Source organism: Ovis canadensis, chromosome 3 (genome assembly GCF_042477335.2).
Source record: "Ovis canadensis isolate MfBH-ARS-UI-01 breed Bighorn chromosome 3, ARS-UI_OviCan_v2, whole genome shotgun sequence".
NCBI classification, from domain to species: Eukaryota; Metazoa; Chordata; class Mammalia; order Artiodactyla; family Bovidae; genus Ovis; species Ovis canadensis.
Genome location: NC_091247.1, coordinates 225,912,690 through 225,931,820, shown reverse-complemented (window position 1 = coordinate 225,931,820; position 19,131 = coordinate 225,912,690). Strand labels below are relative to the sequence as shown.

At 56.3% G+C, this 19,131-nt stretch overlaps 1 protein-coding gene across 1 annotated transcript in view; it reads right to left on the bottom strand.

Annotated features, from left to right (window-relative positions):
- The window catches only part of MPPED1 (metallophosphoesterase domain containing 1), an 81,997-nt gene extending 67,213 nt beyond the window's left edge, over positions 1 to 14,784 (bottom strand). Inside the window, exons 1-2 of the mRNA XM_069581710.1 lie at positions 14,724 to 14,784; positions 1,038 to 1,324 (exon numbers count right to left, since the gene is read on the bottom strand). Coding sequence (XP_069437811.1) covers positions 1,038 to 1,261 — 224 coding nt within the window. The 5' untranslated portion in view covers positions 1,262 to 1,324; positions 14,724 to 14,784. The remainder of the gene's footprint in view (positions 1 to 1,037; positions 1,325 to 14,723) is intronic.
- Positions 14,785 to 19,131: the final 4,347 nt, after the last annotated feature.

Sequence of the window (19,131 nt, the reverse complement as noted above, 5' to 3'; positions counted from 1 at the left end):
GCACAGGGGCACCCCGAAGGGGCTGAGAGGAGTTTCAACGATGGAGCAGACAAACGCCTAAACTCTCAGAGGAAGGCACGTGAGCACTCCTGTCCACAGACATCACTGGGAAAGGATGCTAAGCGTGGCGAACGCCCTGGATTGGAGGCAGATGTCCGCTCTGGCACCTGCCAGCTGTGTTGGGCTCGCGGGGGGTCACCTGTCTGGCTGGACTGATGGACGGGCCAGAGGAGACAAGGAGGGGAGATGGAGTGACACAGGGAGCCGCCCAGGGCCGGGCCTGGAATCTATCCACCTTTACCCCGTGCCATGGGCTCCTCTCCCGACCGCTGGAAAAGACCCAGGGAGCAGAAAGGTTCTACTCATGCGGGGATCCTGAGTCTGCACTCTTAGTGCTCTGCTGCTGGGACGCCTCTGATATTTCCCATCAGCCCCAGAGGGCAGGTGGCAGAATTCCCCAGGCCTCTGGGGGAAGCCAAGGGGGTCTGGGCAGAAGGAAAGGAGAACAGTCAAGCCACAACCAGGGTCTTGCCCTGTCTGTCCTGAAGCAAGCCTCGTCTTGCCCCTTCTCTATGCCTCAGTCTCCCCATCTGTGCAACAAGGAACAGGAATTAGACCAGGGGGTCAGAAACCCAAACACCAAGGGGGTGGCAGCTGGAACTCAGCGCCCCCGCCCCACCCCCCGATGCTGCCACGAGGCCAAATGGGCCCGGGGTTGCCACGACTTTGGGTTTCGTAGAGCAAAGCCAGAAAGAAGTCTGGATTTTTACGTGCCATCACCTCGTTTTTCAATGTTTTTAAAACGTCCTCCTAGCCAAAGGAAACAAGACTCCGGCCAGAATCGGCCCACAAGGCCAGCACACTGCAGCTTCTCCCCCGTCCCTCCTGTCCCGAGCCTTGTGATCCGTCGCCGTCAACGCACAGGAGACGGTGGGGTACCCCGAGTCCAGGAGCCCACCCCCGAGTGGCCCTCCCGCTCTCGCCTCCTCCTCCACCCCGGGGGATGGGGTGTGGATTCCATCGGGGCGCCCACTTACATCTGCACGTGCGGCGGCTGGAAGCGGCCCTGGTTGATGTTGTAGAAGGTGAAGGCCTGGGTGGGGTTGGAGCTGTACTCGTCCACCTCGACGATGAGCCGGCTGTGCTGGTGCCTCCGGGCGGCCATCACGTGGGACTGCGAGAAGGCCATGCCCAGGCCGCAGGGCAGGAGGGCCAGGGCCTCTGCCTTCAGGACGCCGGGGTCCCACCTAGCGCGCCACATGGACCTCCGCGGGCCCCGCGGGCATCTCCCGCCGCCCGGCCCCGAGCCAGACCTGGGAACAGACTGAGGAGACGGAGCAGAACCAGGCGACAGTTAATCTGTTTGGGATTTGCTTTATTTAATGTCAGATGAAGATTTAGAAAGAGGGAGAGGGCGGGGGAAAGGGAAAAAAAAACCCACAGTCGTACAGCTCAAAAACTCATTACAAATCTTTCCAACTCAGCAGTTTGATGAATATACTTTGGTAAAAAGAAAAGGGAAGGGAGGGAGGGGACCAAAAAAAAAAAACAAACAAACACCACACCACCATGGACAAATGCATGCATGGTCCAACATGTTTAAATACTTAAGACTTTTTCTGCCTTCAACAAACCAACCCCCTCCACTCCCCCCACCCCCACCCCCACCCCCACCCCCCCCACCCACCCCCACTGCTCCGCCACCCCCCAGAGCCCATAGGGTGACCGTGAGATGCAGAAAACAATGGCCGGTATTCTGGAAACAGGTAAGGTAAGTTTTACTTTTCAGGATTGGGGAATAAGAAGGAATCACCTCCAACCCCACCCCCTCCCCACAGACCTCCCCCCACCCAAGCATACACACTCTCCCACACAGACCCACACGCGCACCCCTGCAAGCCCAAACAGGTGAAGACAGCGCGGGCGCAAATTCCTTCATCAACAACCATTTCGCCTAAAGATCTTTTAGCAGCGCCTGGAGAAGGGATTTTCCCAGAAAGGTTGCTGTATACCAGCTCAACTCAGGGGGTGGCCATTGGGGTGTGGGGTAGGGAAGCGGAAGCCCTACTTAAAAAAAAAAACAAAACCTTCTCAGAAGCTTTGTAAGGATCTCAGGAATTTCACTGTGCCCAGTCAAACCTTGAAACCACTCATAATCACAGCTCACAAATGCTATATATATATTTTTCATTTCGTTCATTGGAAAGTGCAGTTTGTATTTTAGTTGCTGGATGAAACTGTCCCTTTTCGATTCCAGCTCAGCTATGTGGAATCCTGGATACGATTCCATCCCACTCTGATACACAGACTTGCCACGACAGCCGCGGCTTCTTAACTAAGATCATCTTTTTTTTTTTTTTCTTGCTCTTTTCCATAATTTTTTTTTAACTATGTAAATAGGAAACGCTTCAAAGATTTGTTTTGTTCCAGGTTTTGGTCATTGAGACCCTCTGACGATTGCATTTGTGCCACATTTAACCAAGGAGAAAATAACATCATTTAAACTATTCTTGGACGGTCAGATCCCAGTCACGTTAAACGAAGAAAAATCCTCTTTGCACGTGGAAGAAGAATACACACAGTCAGAAAATAAACTAGGTTAGGAAAACGACAAAAATTAAAGACTGGAGATCATTTTAATTAGGTGCAAAGGAGAAGTGGTTATTAATTTTTTTAACTCTCAACAAGCATGCTCATACACAGTGCAATAAATAGGAATATCCTTCTCTTCTCCCCTCACTCCCTCTTCCCCCCCTCCCAAATACATCCTGATTCAGAATACACACCCCTCTTATCCACTTGGGAAGATCAGGGGAAAAAATCAGCCTCTTCTCTCCAGAAGACGACTTGCTCCTGTTCCCGGGCCCGTTCTTTGTTTCTAAGCAAGTCAGCTCTCTTACTGCAGGCTGTGTGGCTGGCCTCCTGGCTGGGTGAGTTCAGGCATCCAGGCCTCTGGCCTGTTACCATCCTGTTATCCCTGGGAGAGGCCTCGGGGCAGCAAACACTGAGGTACAGGCTCCATCAGCCCAGGTCTGAAGAATCTGAGTCCCCACCTTGTGCTGAGCTGCTGGGTTGACCTTGAAGTGTTAAGTTGCTCAGTCAAGTCCGACTCTTTTCGACCCAATGGAATGTAGCCTGTCAGGCTCTTCTGTCCATAAAATTCTCCAGGCAAGAATACTGGAGTGGGTAGCCATTCCCTTCTCCAAGGGATCAAACCCTGGTCTCCTGCATTGCAGGCAGATTCTTTATCCTCTGAGCCACCAGGGTGTGATCTCAAGCCAACTTCCTAATCTAAGTCTCAGCTTCCTCTTCTGGAAAGTGGATTTGATAACAGTAACATCACCTCCCAGAGCAGCTATATGAGGTAAATGAACAGGAATTCTGAGCACAGGTACCAAGTTCCTAGCTAATATTCTCAGGTACCATCACAATCACAGGGGCTTCCCTGGCGGCTCAGTCGGTAAAAAATCTGCCTGCAATGCAGGAGACTGCCTGCAGCGCAGGAGGCCCGAGTTTGACCCCTGGGTCGGGAGGGTCCCCTGGAGGAGGAAACGGCAACCCACTCCAGTATTCTCGCCTGGGAAATCCCATGGACAGAGGAGCCCAGTGGGCTACAGCCCATGGGGTTGCAAGAGTCGGACAGGACTCAGTGACTAAATCACCACATCACACATCACACTGTTCAGCTCAACTGGAGACCTGTGTGCAGAAGGCCCGCTGTGGCCAGGTGCTGCCCAGGCACTGGGGTGCCCATGGTCCAAGGGCATTCAATGCAAGCAAAGCAGACAGCACAAGCAGCCCTGAAGAACCTCAGTTTTCTCAAATGCAAGCTGACCACATCAAGGTCCTGCTTGAAATCCTCTCCCTGGCTCCAATGATGAGCACCCAAGACCAGTGGGCCCTAACCACGCTCCAGCTGCACAGGTCTGCGCCCAGCAGGCTCTAGTGCTGCCCAGATGCCTCCAGCTAAGGAGTGCTGTGCTCAAAGCACACACTTCAAATCCTCTCAGGGGGCCTTCTCTAAGGTCACCACCTACCTATGACATAGATACTCTGATTTCACCCATTTTGCAGATGAGAACGGCGAGTCACAGAGAAGTGAAGTCTCTTGCCAAGTCCAGCGTGGAGAGAGAGAAGGTGATGCTGAGATCTGGATGCAGGCAGCTTAGACCACCTCTGTACTCCTCCCCAGCTGGCTAACCTCACCCTTCACCCCTCCACAAGGCCAGTATTTCCCCCAGAGAAGCCTTGATCAGGGGTCTTTGTCCCAGGGTCCCATGAACGGCCTGCATGTGCCCTGGGGGCTGAGCCTGGGTCTCACTGCAGTGCTCATCCCCCGGTACCTCCGACACAGCCCCCACAGCTCTGTGACCCTGAGCAAGGGGCTTCACCTGCCAGAGGCTCTGTTTCCTTGTCCACGAAATGGAAGAGAAAAAGAGTAGCCAGCATCAGACAGTCATGAGGATTAAATGAGGTGACATGTGTAAACGACTGATCACAGAGCCCGGTGCCTAGTAAACGCTCAAAAACGTTGTTAGTGTTGGTTTTATCATCACCATCCTCATCAGCCCAGGGCTCATCACAGATGATTCATAAATATTGAATTGGTGGATGTGCGGATGGAGGGATGGAGGGAAGGATGGAGAAATGCAGGGAAGGATGATGGAGAGATGCAGAGATGAAGGGAGGGGTGCAGGGATCAGGCCCTCACCCATCCCCCCGCCCCCGGGGAGCAGGTGGGTGCCTGCATGCCCTGTGGCCAGCCACAGTGGGGGAGGACACTCAGCACCAGGGGACTCAGCCAGGAAAGGCAGGCAGCACAGCGTCCCGGGAGGCACTCCGCAGTGAAACGCTGCATTTCACATAAAGGGGGTTTGCAATGGGCCCTGCTCAGAGAAATCAGGGAAACTGGGAACGCAGAGCTTTCTTTTAATACCCATTTAATATTTATGGAGCCGCAGCAGCATCAGCCACCGTGCAGAGAACACAGCCGATCCACGGGACGGGAACGCAATTCCCCAGCAAATGGCTGTGAGCTTGGGAAGCATTCACACCTGGTCCACAAAAGCGCACCGCGTGCAGGCAACACACGTGGAAGATGCTGGGACAGAGACCACCCGGGCTTCCGTCCCAGATCTCTGGCCAGCGGAGGCCAGAGATGTGACCTGGAGCAAGTCATACACCCTGGCCGGGCCACAGGGGCCTCCTCCGTGCCAGGGAGCAGGAAGGAAGTGGGACCACAAAGAAGAGGGTGGAACAGACTGGTTAGTGCCTTTGTATGCGTGCATGCTCAGTCACTTCAACCGTGTCTGACTCTTTGACCCAGTGGATGGGATTCTCCAGGCAAGAATACTGGGGTGGGTTGCCATGTCCTCCTCCAGGGGAGCTTCCGAACTCAGGGATGGAATCCGCATCTCCTGTGTCTCCTGCATCCCAGCAGAGTTCTTTACTGCTGAGCCATTAGTGAGGTCGCTCAGTCGTGTCCAACTCTTTTCAACCCCGTGGACTGTATCCCACCAGGCTCCTCCGTCCATGGGATTTCCCAGGCAAGGGTACTGGAGTGGGTTGCCACTTCCTTCTCCAGGAGATCTTCCCGACCCAGGGATCGAACCCAGATCTCCCACATTGTAAGCAGACACTTTGCCATCTGAGCCACCAGGAAAGTCACTGACCCGTTGGGGAAGCCCAATTAGTGCCCTTCCTTATTCAACAAATGTTTGCCTTGGCCCTACACACAGTCACCAGGCCAGATGCCACAAAGAGCAGTAAAAGAATCAACAGGTCACTGCCCTCCAGGAGGTGGGAGCAATAAAGCAAACCCCTAAGTAAACAGAAGAGATGCCCACAGACAACAACAGGTACCGGCAGGACAGGACAGGGTGATGGAGTAAGGGCTACGGCAGAGGCGGGGAGAGGGCTGTGACTTTAAACTGATGATCAAGCAAGGCCTGGCTGAAGAGGCGACATCGTTCCTAAAATGAGTGCTGAGAGGGAGCCAGCCACGCCCAGAAACCTGAGGAAGAGAATCCAGGCAGCGGAAGAGCAGGTGCAAAGGCCCTGAGGCAGAGGCAGCATTAATGAACTGTCTCACTGCATTATTATTGCTCTTGGCCCTGGTGCGCTTCTGCAACAGAGAAGGGCCCAGACTCTAAGGTCAGTACTGCTTAGCCGTGGGACCCTGGGCAATCCCTTACCCTCTCTGTGCTTCCGCTTTCTCACTAGCCCCGTCAGGAGGTAACAGAGGGGATGGCGGGGAAACTGTGCTGGCCCCTCCACAAAGGCCTGGTCAGTCCAGAATGGGAAAGCTGAAAAGCTCTCGAAATGTCTGGGTTGAAAAATTCTTGTTGAAAAATCCCTCCATTTTTTTTAGGGATTGCTTTTCAAAAGTCTTATTCTCTTACAAGGCAGTTTCTCTGTTTTCCCTCAGAGGCATTTATTTGTTGGCGCCCTGAGTCAAGTCAGGCCGGGAGAAGTCCGGGCGCTGGCCAAGGTACCAGGTGGTGAGGAGGCATTAGGACCTACAGCACTGGAAGCTCATAGCCAGGAAAGAGGCCAAGCCAGGCGCCCCCTCCCGCAGCTGCCCCACAACCTGCCTGCCCTCCGTGGTGCGTCAGCAAGCCCACACACCACACCAGCCTCCAGAAACAAGGGCCCAGGAGGCACCCTGACCACGCCATTCCCTCCCACACACTAGATCTCGTCAGGAGCATCCTGCTGCCCTGAGGGGAAGTCCGGCCCTCAGATCAGCCAGAGCCCCATTCAGGCCCACAGATCAGCCAGGACCCCACGCCGGCCCCTCAGACCAGCCCAGGACCCCACACCAACCCTCAGACCAACCCAGGACCCCATGCCAGCCCCTCAGACCAGCTCAGGAGCCCACTCAGCCCCTCAGACCAGCCCAGGACCCCACGCCGGCCCCTCAGACCAGCTCAGGAGCCCACTCAGCCCCTCAGACCAGCCCAGGATGCCACGCCGGCCCCTCACACCAGTCTAGGAGCTCACTCAGCCCCTCAGACTAGCTCAGGAGCCCCCACTGGCCCCTCAGACCAGCCCAGGAGCTCACTCAGCCCCTCAGACCAGCCCAGGAGCACATTCAGCCCCTCAGACCAGCCCAGGAGCCCACTCAGCCCCTCAGACCAGCCCAGGAGCCCACACTCAGCCCCTCAGACCAGCTCAGGAGCCCCCGCTGGCCCCTCAGACCAGCCCAGGAGCCCACTCAGCCCCTCAGACCAGCCCAGGAGCCCACTCAGCCCCTCAGACCAGCCCAGGAGCCCACACTGGCCCTCAGATAAGCCAGGACCCCATGCCGACCCCAGCCTCACCACTCGGGCCACAGTCTCCACTCCAGGTTTGCACACAGCAAGTCCCCACCTCGGAGCCTTCGCTCCTGCTCTTCCCTCTGCCTGGAAGGCTCCAAGCACGACCCTCACCCCCACCCCGGGCACCACACCTGTCCCCTGGCTCAGGGCCTCGGGGAGATGTCGCCCGCTCCAGCCCCCAGCCTTCCCGGGCTTTCTCTCACCAAAGCTCCCAGATGAACGTTCTGAGTCTGAGGTGAGAAGCCAAAGGATAAAACAATACCCGAGCAAATGAACCAGTGAGAGAAACCGCAGCCCTCGGGCCTCAGGTCCAGACTCCAGAGCACCTCTCACCTCCTCAGATCCCGGGTTTTTCACCTGCAAACACGTGGATGCCAGAATCTCCCTCCCAGAGCCACTGGCAGGAGTGCAGGGCATGGCGCCTGCAGAAGCACCTGGCAGAGAGCTGGCACACAGCAGGTGCCCCCCAAGCACCTCTTCCCCTCGGGTCAGAAAGTTCCAGCGAAGCCCAGGAGCTCCGCAACGAGTTTCCCAGCATCAAGCAGAGATTTTCAGATACTCAGGGGGCTCCAGGCCCCCGCCCGCCCACCCTGGGGCAGGGCGGGCCAGAGGTCAGTCCTTCCCTGGGTGATGCAATTGGACACGCCCAGTACCACCTGCCCCGTGACGAGTTTTCTAGGCAGACTTCACCACTCTCGTGTCCTGGGCACCACAGGACTCCAGCCAACTCTGAAACACATGCTGCCCTAACTCAGAGGGAAGATCCTATTCCGGGACCCAAATGACTCAGATGGGAAACTGACCCTTGAAGGGCTTGGGACCCAGCAGGAGGAGCTGGACAGATCAACGGGGCAACTCAGATCCTAGAGGGGAAGAGGCTCGGGAGCCCCGAGAAGGCCCCTACCTACACCTACCAGCATGTGCCAAAGGCCCAAAAACAGAGCATCTTAACAGCAGGTGGATTTTCTGCAAAGGAGAGGCCTGAGTGCTCCCAGCAGCCCAAATCTGCCCAGCGGGCCTGAGAGGGAATCTACGCGCCACTGCACTGCCAGGGCCGCCAATCGGCAGCCCCGAGACAGCTTCCTTTCTCCACTAGGCTTGAGCAGCACTTCCACAGGCTCCTCAGGGCCAGGACGGGCCCGGGACAGTCTCAGCTCACATCTGCTGTCCCGTCAGTCATTATGACCAGCATCCTCTCCGGCTCTCAAAAGTGTCCCTATTTCAACAGCTGAAAATGTCACGAAGGGTAAAGGTCACTATAATCAAAGCCAACCTGAGGCTGTTAAGGGGACCAACATCTGTCTCTCTCCAGCATTAGCATGTTTGGAGTGGCTCAGAGGTACAGAACCGGCCTGCCAATGCAGGAGACGCGGGTTCGATCCTTGGTCCAGGAGGATCCCCTGGAGGAGGAAATAAATGACAACTCACTCCAGTATTCTTGCCTGGGAAATCCCATGAACAGAGGAGCCTGGAGGGCTACAGTCCGTGGGGTCTCAAGGAGTTGGACACGACTTGGCGATTGAAGAACAAGAAAGCCGTAACTGTGAGGTCAGGGCAATGTTATATTGTCCTGAATCCCAAATTCAGAGGACAATCAATGACCGCACAGGAGAGACAACCCATTAAACAGGAGACGCCCCTGAGAAACACCTGCCCAGAGAGACTGCACTGCAGCAGCGTTCCGACAAAGCCCAACACCTGGAAAACTTCTGCAGGATCCCACCGTCTTCGCTCCCACGCCTCTCTTCCCTGGACCTTGAGTTGGGGGGTAGCTGGCAGCCCCCACCCAGCCAAGGGGGCAGCCCAGTAAGCAGACGATTGGATCCGGCCGCTCACCCAGAGCGCTGCTGAGAGAAAGGCAGCTCAGCCAAAGGCACTGACGCTTCAGTTGAGAGCTTAGTAGCAAGGTGGTAAAATGTCACAGAAAATCCACGCTACCACCTCCTAAGTCGTGGCTCCCACCCCAAGCAAAATGCAGGGGAAATCGAATCTAACAGAAGAGTATTAATACCAAAGTGGGGGTTTGGGAATGAGTCTCTTACAGGCCATGCTTCCACGCGAGCTCAAAAAAATCACTTTTAAACTGATTTCCCCCCTTGTTTTGTTCGTGCCAGCAAATATGCAGTCGATTAGTCAGTAGTTGAAAATATCAGAAAAGGTAAAAACAAAAGCACCGCAAGAACTCGAAGGAAAAGAAAAGGAACAGACAGCCCAGTTGGAAAAAAAAATTCAGACCTAATCCCCTGATATCCCGAAAATAAAGCTCTTATATTTGACCTGCTCCTTCTTCATCAACTGTGGATTCCAAGGGGGTTGGGGAATGCTGGCCTGCAGCTGATATTAGCAGCCACGTTGAATAAGTTGATGAGCTAAGTCGATGAAGGAATCCACAAATACTATGAAAATTAGACCATATTCCTTGAAAAAGGATCAACCACAGGCGACTTTAAAGCATTTACCACTTTCAAACCTTTTAGCTGGGCCTGTTTTGAATTATGACTACATGATTTTAAATTACACTTTCTAATTCCTCGCCGCCCCCCACCCCAGCAGCCGCTGCCACTTCATTTTCCAATTATGTACTTTTATTTCAGAATGATGAAGAGAGCTACTTACTGGATCATGTCCTGTCTGCCACAAATAGCTGCTCACTTATTCCTTGAACCTTAGACAGGAAGACAGTCAGTTCACCTGGCTGGTCTTCAAATTCGGAATATCCTCCATTCCCATAGCACCCAACGAGGCCCGAGAAGCAAAGAAACCCTCAAAGCTCGGGTTGAGAAATAATGTTTGTAAACCACTGCTCCACTCCATAAATTATTATAATTCTTAGTGCTTTCTATATCCATCTAGCCGATCAGCAATCACATAAATAACAGTGAATGGACTGATTTTTCTTCTGCAAAGTGCTATGTCCTAGTTTTCGAAATAAAGCATTTGGAGATTCGCGAGTCTGTGGGGTTGAGGCGGGATGCTGCTCAGATTCGTTTCAAACGTGCACACAGACATACCCACACACAAAAGGAAATAAGAGGTACGCGTGAAAAAACCAGGATTCTGCGTCCCCTTCCCACGTATCCATCAAGTCACACTCCATATTCCTGGGGGTGCGGGACACACACGGTGGCGGGGAGGGGAGGCAGCAGGGCGGTCCTGGGTGTTGGCGTTCACATACGATTTGCAAAGAAAGTAAACGTGGATTTACAGTTCTCGTGGAAATCTATTAAACAGATGTCACTGAAGCATAATCAAATCGGCACTATGGTAATTCTACACTTAAGTCAGAGATTGGGGTTTTGCCATTTTTATGATCAGTTTAAGTGCTTTATTTTTTTGTGATCATGCAGGAATCTGCAATTAAGGATGAAACCTCCAAAAGTATGATCAATTAACGAATGTGTCTGAATGACAAACTTAACAAAAGCAAAACTCCTTCTCTATGTGTCCCCCACCCCCACCACACATACGCCCCTTTGTGCAGGGAGCCTAGGGTGGGGGAGGGACCGGCTGCCTTTTCCACGAGCCGCAATCCCAAAGCGCTTCGTTGGGAAGGGGGAGAGGCAGGGTGCGGGGAAGAGCTCACACTTCTCAGGTAGCCAGTGCAATATATTTTGCAGCCTTGCAGGCTGCGGTACTGTCGGGAAATGCAGAAGAATGAAATGAAGGGGAAACGTGAATCAGGCATCATGTTCTCCCGAAAGTGATGAAATTAGCACGGGCGATGCCAAAAGTCTTTCCATGCGTGCTGAGCCTCACATCCTTGGAAGGAGGGGATGGAAATGTGAAGTCGTGCGATCCAAGCAAACTTTCAGGATTTGGGGTTGGGGCGGTGCAGAGAGGGCTCTGGTCAATTCTTGGTTCTGCACTCAACGCATATCGCTGTCAACCAGAGGGGTGACTTTTTGTTTCGGCAGCTGCATCTGCCTCTGATGTACAACCAAGGTCTGACGTCAAGCTGGCCAAGTTCACATCCAAGAAGAAACCCCAAATGGTAATTCACAGAATGGTATGGAAAGACCAAAGGACATCTCGAGCCACCACCTGAGTTCAAAATTAAAATATATAATCCCCATTTGCTAAGACTGTCTTTCATGAGACTGGCCTGCTCTTATCAGTCACAGATACTTTAAATGGAAATAAAGCGTATTGGAGTCTTATCTCATTTGGGGGTGGGGGTCAAAATAAAGTCTCTGTTTTGGCAGCAGAATAACCAGGTCACCAGGGAAAACCACAGCAAATGAAATTAATCAAGAAATTATATATACCTTCTCTCCAACACGGGTTGCTTTTGTTTTTTTACAATTTTGTCACTTCTTCAGCTCCAAGTCACACAACGTCAGGGGCAGTCTGGAGAGGATGCTTGCTAGCTGGTGGTCTCATTCCACCTGGGGGACATCGACACCCCAGGAAACATGGTCGCAGGGAAGAACTGCCTTCAGGGTGACCTAGCACAGGCTTGGCGGTTCTCACTATGGGACACATTCCCTTCACCCCCGTCTCTTCCCTGCCCACCAAGTGTTTGGCACAACTGATCCTAGAGGGTAAGACGTCTGGCTGGAAGGAAGACCCCAGGACAGCCTGTCTCTCATCCGAGATTCCACTGTGATCAGCAGGCACAGATCAAGCCTGAGAGTCCATTCCCGGGCTCCTACACCTGGGGTATCCCTCTCCCCAGGACCCCTCACTCCAGAGGTGCAGGCAGACAAAGGTAGACAACAACTGCTGAATGGAGAGATCTCAGAGAGAAGAATGGAAAAGGGGGGATGCTAGAAAAGGCCCCTTCTCTGTTCCTGGAGAGGGAGGGGCGATGGAAGCGACATGTCGCGTTGTCACACTGAAGATTTTTGACAGACAATTCAGCAATAACGCAGAAATTCCACCCGAACAGCAGCTCGCCGCGGAAACTTGAAAGGCATTAACTAACCTCCACTAATTGCGTGTTTTTCTGTGCATAATATTTACTTGTTAAAAGTCGTTGCCTGGCCGATTAATTTCCTCTGCCCTGCTATTTGTGATTGGTTCACGGGCCTGAAATTGGAAAAACGAAATCATTTTGATAAATTAAAAGATGACTGCACTGTGGGGAGGGTTTTCTTTTCTCCACTAGTCCGGAACCTGCACCCAGAATGTTGGTTTTTCTCCTAGAGCGCTACTCTTCGGTGAAATCCTGCTACCATCCTAATTCTTCAAACAAGTGCAGAGAGATGTGTCCTGTGTGAGATGTGTCCTGAGAGAGACGTGTCCTTGCAGGTGAGAGCCTGCAACGGAATGTAGCAAGTTCAAGGGAAAACAAATGAATTTAAATTGCTTTCATCGGATGAAGATTTAATAGTCTCACCGGTGGACTGGGAAATTTTTAAAAAGCAGACTTTTCTTGAATGGTTACTTTGAGTGTCAGTGCAATCCTGACACAGTTAGGGTCTTAACAGTATGACCCTAAAGCCCTAGTCTCTTACCTCTACTTAGACCCCTTTGTCCATAAACACAGCCTACAGGGTTAGGGTGTATGTGGATGATTTTAAGTGTTCATATGGCAACTGTATCCGAGATATGACATCCCTTGGGTAGGTGACAAAATCTGAGCCTACCCACATCAACATCATAGGGATCTACTTCAATCCAGGTCTTCGGATATTCCTAGGGCTGAGAAATAAATAGGAAGGCAGCCCCACGTTGAACCACTTCCAAAGACACGATTAAACCACTGTGACTGGATTATCGCCTTTTGACTAGCCATCAGCCAATTAATGGACCTCCACGGAGTGAGCACTCAAATAGATGTAACCATTTCGCAGAAACCCATCTTAAGGAAAAAGGTTTTACAAGTGTTGTGGGGCTGCCACTCGGAAAGCCAATCTGCAAGGAGCCGGGCATCATGAAGCACAGTTTATTATGCACGACTCTCACACCATGGTCCCCACGGACACTGTGCCCGGCTCCAGAATGCCTCCCGATCCCCACCAGCTGGCTCAACAGCCCCAGCGTACTGCCCACCACCGGAGGCCTGCCTCAGCCCAGCCAAATCCACCAGCCCCTCCCCGAACAGCCTCCCAGTACATTAGTTCCCATGGGTGGAAGCCCGGCTTCCAACTTGAATGTGGCAGTCAGCCGGTGGCCTCTCCGACATCCCCCAAGCATTTTAGGCAATGTGACAAATTATTTGTGTAGTTGGTGCATTTTTCTGTTGTTGCAAATACCAGCCAGGGTATGGACGATGGTAGTGTCAAACCCCCAGCCCCCAGCCTGGCTGAGCCCTGCTAACAAGTCTCCCACCACCATTCAAGTCCTGCGGAGCCAGCTCACCATTCACCAACCAACCCACTTTTGTTCCCGGGGTTTAATTTCATAATTGTTGGCCACTTAACAAGCTCTCCTCTGGGCCATTCAATAGGGGTCTTAGAATCGGGGAGGGAGAGGCAACCAAGCCCCCAAGGGATGGGAGAAGCTCAGCCCCCAGCACCCGGGCAAAGACTTCCCAGAGAGGACAGCTAAGTGGCCTTGGGGGCCAGTTTCAGAGTGGGGCCTCCTGATTCCAGCCCAGGCTCCCAGCCCCAGTGGGGATGCGATGGAGGAAAGGGGGGTGTCTAGGACCCAAAGCCTGGACACAACAGACTCCTGGACACATCAGCTCTCAGCCCGACCCTCTTCTGTTTCCACCGGGTCAAGGGGGACTGGCGTGAGAATTCACCTTCTTGTAACAAGTACCAGAAGAAACACACAAGAGGCAGAACTGCTGCTTAGCCTGAGCAGCCCCTGAAATATTGCCTGCGAGGGCTGGAACCTGCCTGGGTAGCCACGGAATCCCTTGCGACCGGCACAGAGCAGACAGTAATAAACATGTGCGGAATGAGTGAGTGGATGAGTGGATGGATGGGTGGATGGCTGGGTGGGTGGATGGATGGATGAAGTTTCCAGCAACGCCGAGCCAAAGTGGCCGCTGGGTCAGCATCAGTCCCCGCCTCCTGCGCCCCCCAAGTACCAGCAGGGGCTTCGCTGCGCACAGTAGGCTCTCAGCGTCGAGGGGCTGCTATTGTTATGACCATCCTTATCACTTGCACCCCACCAATGCGCTTCTTCCACCAGCAACTCCGCCAGCAGCCAGCAGCTACCGGCGAGCCAGGGAAAAGTTTCGCTGACCCCTCGGCCCCAGTCGAAGTCCAGCGCTCCGGCCGAGCCCCTCCCCGCGGCACCCGCTCGGCCCACGGGGCAGCCGGGCTGCGCGGCCAGGGCGCCAGCCCCCGGCGAAGGCAGCCGAAGTAACTTTGCGGGCGCCCCTGCGCCGCGCCGCGGGCGTCACCCCGCGCCCGGAGAGGGTCCCGGCCGCGCCCCCGCGCCCGGCCCTGCGTCCGCGCCCCGCGCCCCCCGCGCGCCCCCGGCCCGCGCCCCGCCCGCCCCCAGCCCTACCTGGCCCCGGGCTCCTCTTCGGCGGCCGCGGCGGCCGCGAGCAGCAGCGCGCACGGAGGGAGGCAGGGGCCCGGCTCCGGGGAGGGAGGCGCGCAGGGGCGGGGGCTCCTCCGGCGGCGGCCGCCTAGCCGCGCGTCCGAGGCAGCAAGTGGGAGCCAGACTCCTCCTTCGGGGGGCGGGGGGCTCCCCGCCGCCCGCTCCCTCGCCCGCCCGCCCGCCCGCCTGCCCGCCGCGCGCCTCCGAGCCTGCCCGGCTCCCCCGCCCGCCGCCGCCCTCCCCCTCTTCCTCCCCGCCTCCCCCCGCCCCGGCGCCGGGAGGGGCGCGATCGCGCCCTCGGTCCCCGGCCCCGCGCGCCCGCCCGCCGGGGCCCCCGCCGAGCCGGCCAGGCCTCGGCCCGCGGCCCCCGCCCGGGCCCGGCGCCGCATCCCGCCGCCCCAGGGGGAAGAGCGGGCCCGGGCGCGGCGAGGAGGCGGGGGCCCGCGCTGCGGAAAAGGGCCGGCGCGGCCCCGCCTCGCCCCGCGCCCCTCTCCGGCCCGCCCCCCGGCCCCCTGGCCCCGCAGCGCGCGGGGTGGGCGGGGAGCAGGGCGGGGGCGCGCTCACCTCCGGATCCGAGGCCGCCGCGGCGGGTACCGCGTGCTGGGGCGTGCGCGGCTCCTTCCGGGGCGCCGCGGCCCCCCGCCCCCGGCCCGGACCCTCTCCCAGGACCGCGAGGGTACCTCGCCCGGAACCCCTCCTGCCGGGCGTCTGCGAGTCCTCCTCCGCCCCCTTTTCCGAGAGATGTGGGCCCCCAGCCCCTAGCCTACGTAGGCCTGGCCCCCCTCCGGCGTCCTCATCTCTTCCCTCTGGGGGTCCCAGGTCCCCGACCCGGGGTACAATGGGTGGCCAGCGGAAAGCTAACCCAGAGCGGGCAAGTCATCAGGTCGGAATCTGAGGACCTGGCCCCTGGTTTGAAGACGGCTCTGACTCACTGGGGAGAGAGGGGAGCAGCACCTGGCGGGCCCACCCTGGGGAGATGGACTGGCCCCTTATGACCTCTCACCCCTGCCATGGGTGGAGACTGGTGGCCACAGGGCACAGGTCAGGCTGGGGCCTCCCAGATGGAGAGGTGAGGAGGAGAGGCCCATCTAAGGCACCTCAACAGAGGTTTGTGGGCCCCCCTCCCCTGGCACACTCACATGACATTCTGCCTTCATCAGAGCTTCAGACACAATCCCCAAGGACAGGACACCCTGCTGGGGAGGGAGGCAGACGGGCAGGGTGGGTGAGGGAGGGGAAGTGGGAGCCGCTACCCAGTGGGGCTTCCTGGAGGTGGCCACCCCCCAGAGAAGTGGGTGTCATGGAAAGAAGGTATGGAAGAGGCATTCCAGGCAGGGCCTTGGCAAATCTGAGATGACAGCTTCCTCAGAGCTGGGGAACGAGGAAGTGTGGGCAGGAGGGGGAGGAGATGGAGCCCGAGCTGAAGGGCTTGGATGCCTGCCTAAGGGGATAGGCTTTGTCACTGGGAGCCATAGAAGGTCTTTGAGTGGGAGCACCTGACCAGCTTTACCTTCTTAGAGTTTGCTCAGGCCAGCCTGGGCTTCCCAGGCTGTGCTAGAGGTAAAGAACCCGCCTGCCAAAGCAGGAGACATAAGAGACTCGGGTTTGATCCCTGGGTCGGGAAGATCCCCTGGAGGAGGAAACGGCAACCCACTCCAGTATTCTTGCCTGGAGAATCCCATGGACAGAGGAGCCTGGCGGGCTATGGTCCATAGGGTCCAAAGAGCTGGATACGGCTGAAACGACTCAACAGGCACAGGCAGCCCTGGAGAGGAGCGGGAGAGGCTGGGACTGCAGAGGGAGGTGATGGAGGCCTGGGCTGGGGCCGGCTGAGGGGGGCCTGGACTGGTCACCCCTCTCCTGTTTCCTTGTCTGTGGACCTCATTGCGTAGTATCTCTGGGGCAGAGAGTCTGGGCTGGAAACAGAAGATGAGCTGGGCAAGCGGGAGGGACAGGTGAAACATGCGGTGGGTGGGCACAGAGACAGCAGGCCACCCGGTCTCCTTCGGGGCCAGTCCTGGAAAGCAGGTCCCCCCCCAGGGACCCACAAACCTCTGTTGAGGTGCCTTAGATGGGCCTCTCCTCCTCACCTCTCCATCTGGGAGGCCCCAGCCTGACCTGTGCCCTGTGGCCACCAGTCTCCACCCATGGCAGGGGTGAGAGGTCATAAGGGGCCAGTCCATCTCCCCAGGGTGGGCCCGCCAGGTGCTGCTCCCCTCTCTCCCCAGTGAGTCAGAGCCGTCTTCAAACCAGGGGCCAGGTCCTCAGATCCCGACCTGATGACCTGATGACACCCTCCCCATGGTGTTTCTCAGGCCCCCGAGGCCATGCTGACCTTTGCAGATGCCCAGCTTGAATAGACCTGGCCCTCTGAGGGTTGGAGCCCCAAGGCAGGCCCTCCAGGCCAGGCGGAGAGGAGTGGAAGTGTCCCCTGGAAATTTAGGAAAGAGACCCCAGGGTAAAGCACAGGCCTGCTGTCGAGGAGAACGTTTGATCTTTCCACTTTCAGCGCCACAGCTCAGGTGGCTAGAGCGCCCACTGGGTGTCTGTGTTGTCCTGGGAACTGTGTGTCTCCCAGGCCTGTGTTGGGGACCAAGGACGCAGGGGGTCTCCATGAAAGGCCGAAGGGGGGACACACCCAGAGACCACTCCGGACCCAATGTCGGCTGGTAAGGAGAGAGGCCCAGCCTGCGGGATAGTGCCAGCCCTCCTGGAAGAGGGCCTGGAACTGGGCCTGGGAGAAAGGGCAGAGTGTGGACAGGGGACAGGAGCCTGATGGGCATTCCTGAGGGCACGGACAGCAGGGGCCAGGACGAGCAGGGCGGGGAGAGCAAGGAGACGCGGACCCCTGGGGCATTCCATAGGCTGGCCTTGAATGCCGTGCCCAGCAAGTTGTGGGTGCCCCTGAAGGCTTCTGAGCGAGAGGTTCCGTGTCCCAGCACCAGGGACAAGGCCAGTGTCGAGTGAGTGAGTGAATGAACAAGCAGGTAGAGAATGAGGTCTAACCTCAACTCCGCTTAGCACACAGAGCCTCCCGGCTCCCACAGCCCAGCTGCCCGACTCTGCAGTGTGAAGGAGCATCCCAAACTCCGCCAGGCACATCTTCCTCCCCGCAGGGATGGAGGCTTCCCGAGCACAGTGTCTCCAGGAGTCCAGTGTACCTGCCTGGGAGACAGAACTTGGGCTCAGTAGCCCAACAGACTCCACCCGTTACCAGCCAAGGACAAAGGCTCAATTGGTTCATGACCTCGCAGAACGTGGGGGACGTGTGGTTGGGAATTGGTGGAGAATTTTTGGTCTTGGGGCGACAGCAGGGACATTCTGGTGACACTCATCCTCTAAGTTCAGCTTCCTCCCGTCCTCTGATCCTACCCGCCCTCCACTCAGCTCCCAGACAGCACCTCTTACCTTCCCTCAGTGTACATTTATGGAGTACCGACTGCATGCCCAACACTTACCACTTCCTTCCGGTCAAAGCACAAGCTCCCCACCCTTTAAGGGGCCTGCCATCACCTGCCCAACCCTGTCCCAGGCACTGAGCTCTGAACTTGACCCGCACCTACCCTGGTCCCGGCTATGCCTGCTGGGGAATCAGCCTGCCTCGGCCCCCAGCACTGCGTCCCACAAGCCTGGAGCTCAGTAGGTGCCCAGCGAATGGGCTCTGAAAGATGGAGAATAAGGAGTGAGGGATGGGCAGGGTAGACCCACTCCTAAAAGAGCAACCAGTCTGGCAAACACAGCAGACATTCTGCTTTGGGAAAATTTAATAACAGTGGCACTTGTTCATGGAGACTAATAGAAACACCACGCAATCCCGCACTGCCAACCAGCGAGGGGATGGCTCGTGCAGCAGGGAAGTCTTTCCCAGGCCCCCTACTATGTGCTGGAAGCCGGAGGGAAAAACAGGAGATGGCAGGCTATCTGGCCCCCTGCAGAAGCAGGAGGTCAGCAGATGCTCACGACACCAGAGAAGAGGGCAGCAGGGACGCTTCAGCAGGAGGTGATGTGCGGGACGTCCCTGGTGGTCCAGTGGTGGAGGGGCAACATTTCCACTGTGGGGGGCAATTCACCTTTCCAGGAAGGTGTCCTGGGGCAATAACTATTTATAGCAGCCCTCAATCCAAAACAAGCCAGGTGCCCAGCCAGAGGGGATCGGTTTTATGGAGTGTTGAGGGAATATTAAGTAGCGAGGTCCGGCTGCTGGCGTGTGTGTGGCAGGAACGTGTCCGTGGTCATCACACATCCCGTGGACAAGGGAAGCAGGCCCCTGACTCTGGGTTTTGACAAATGAAAGATGAGGGGAAAAAAAGCTCGGTAGTATTGTAGACCCACATGTCAACCCTGGGGATAAGATGAAGGGTGATTCGTAACT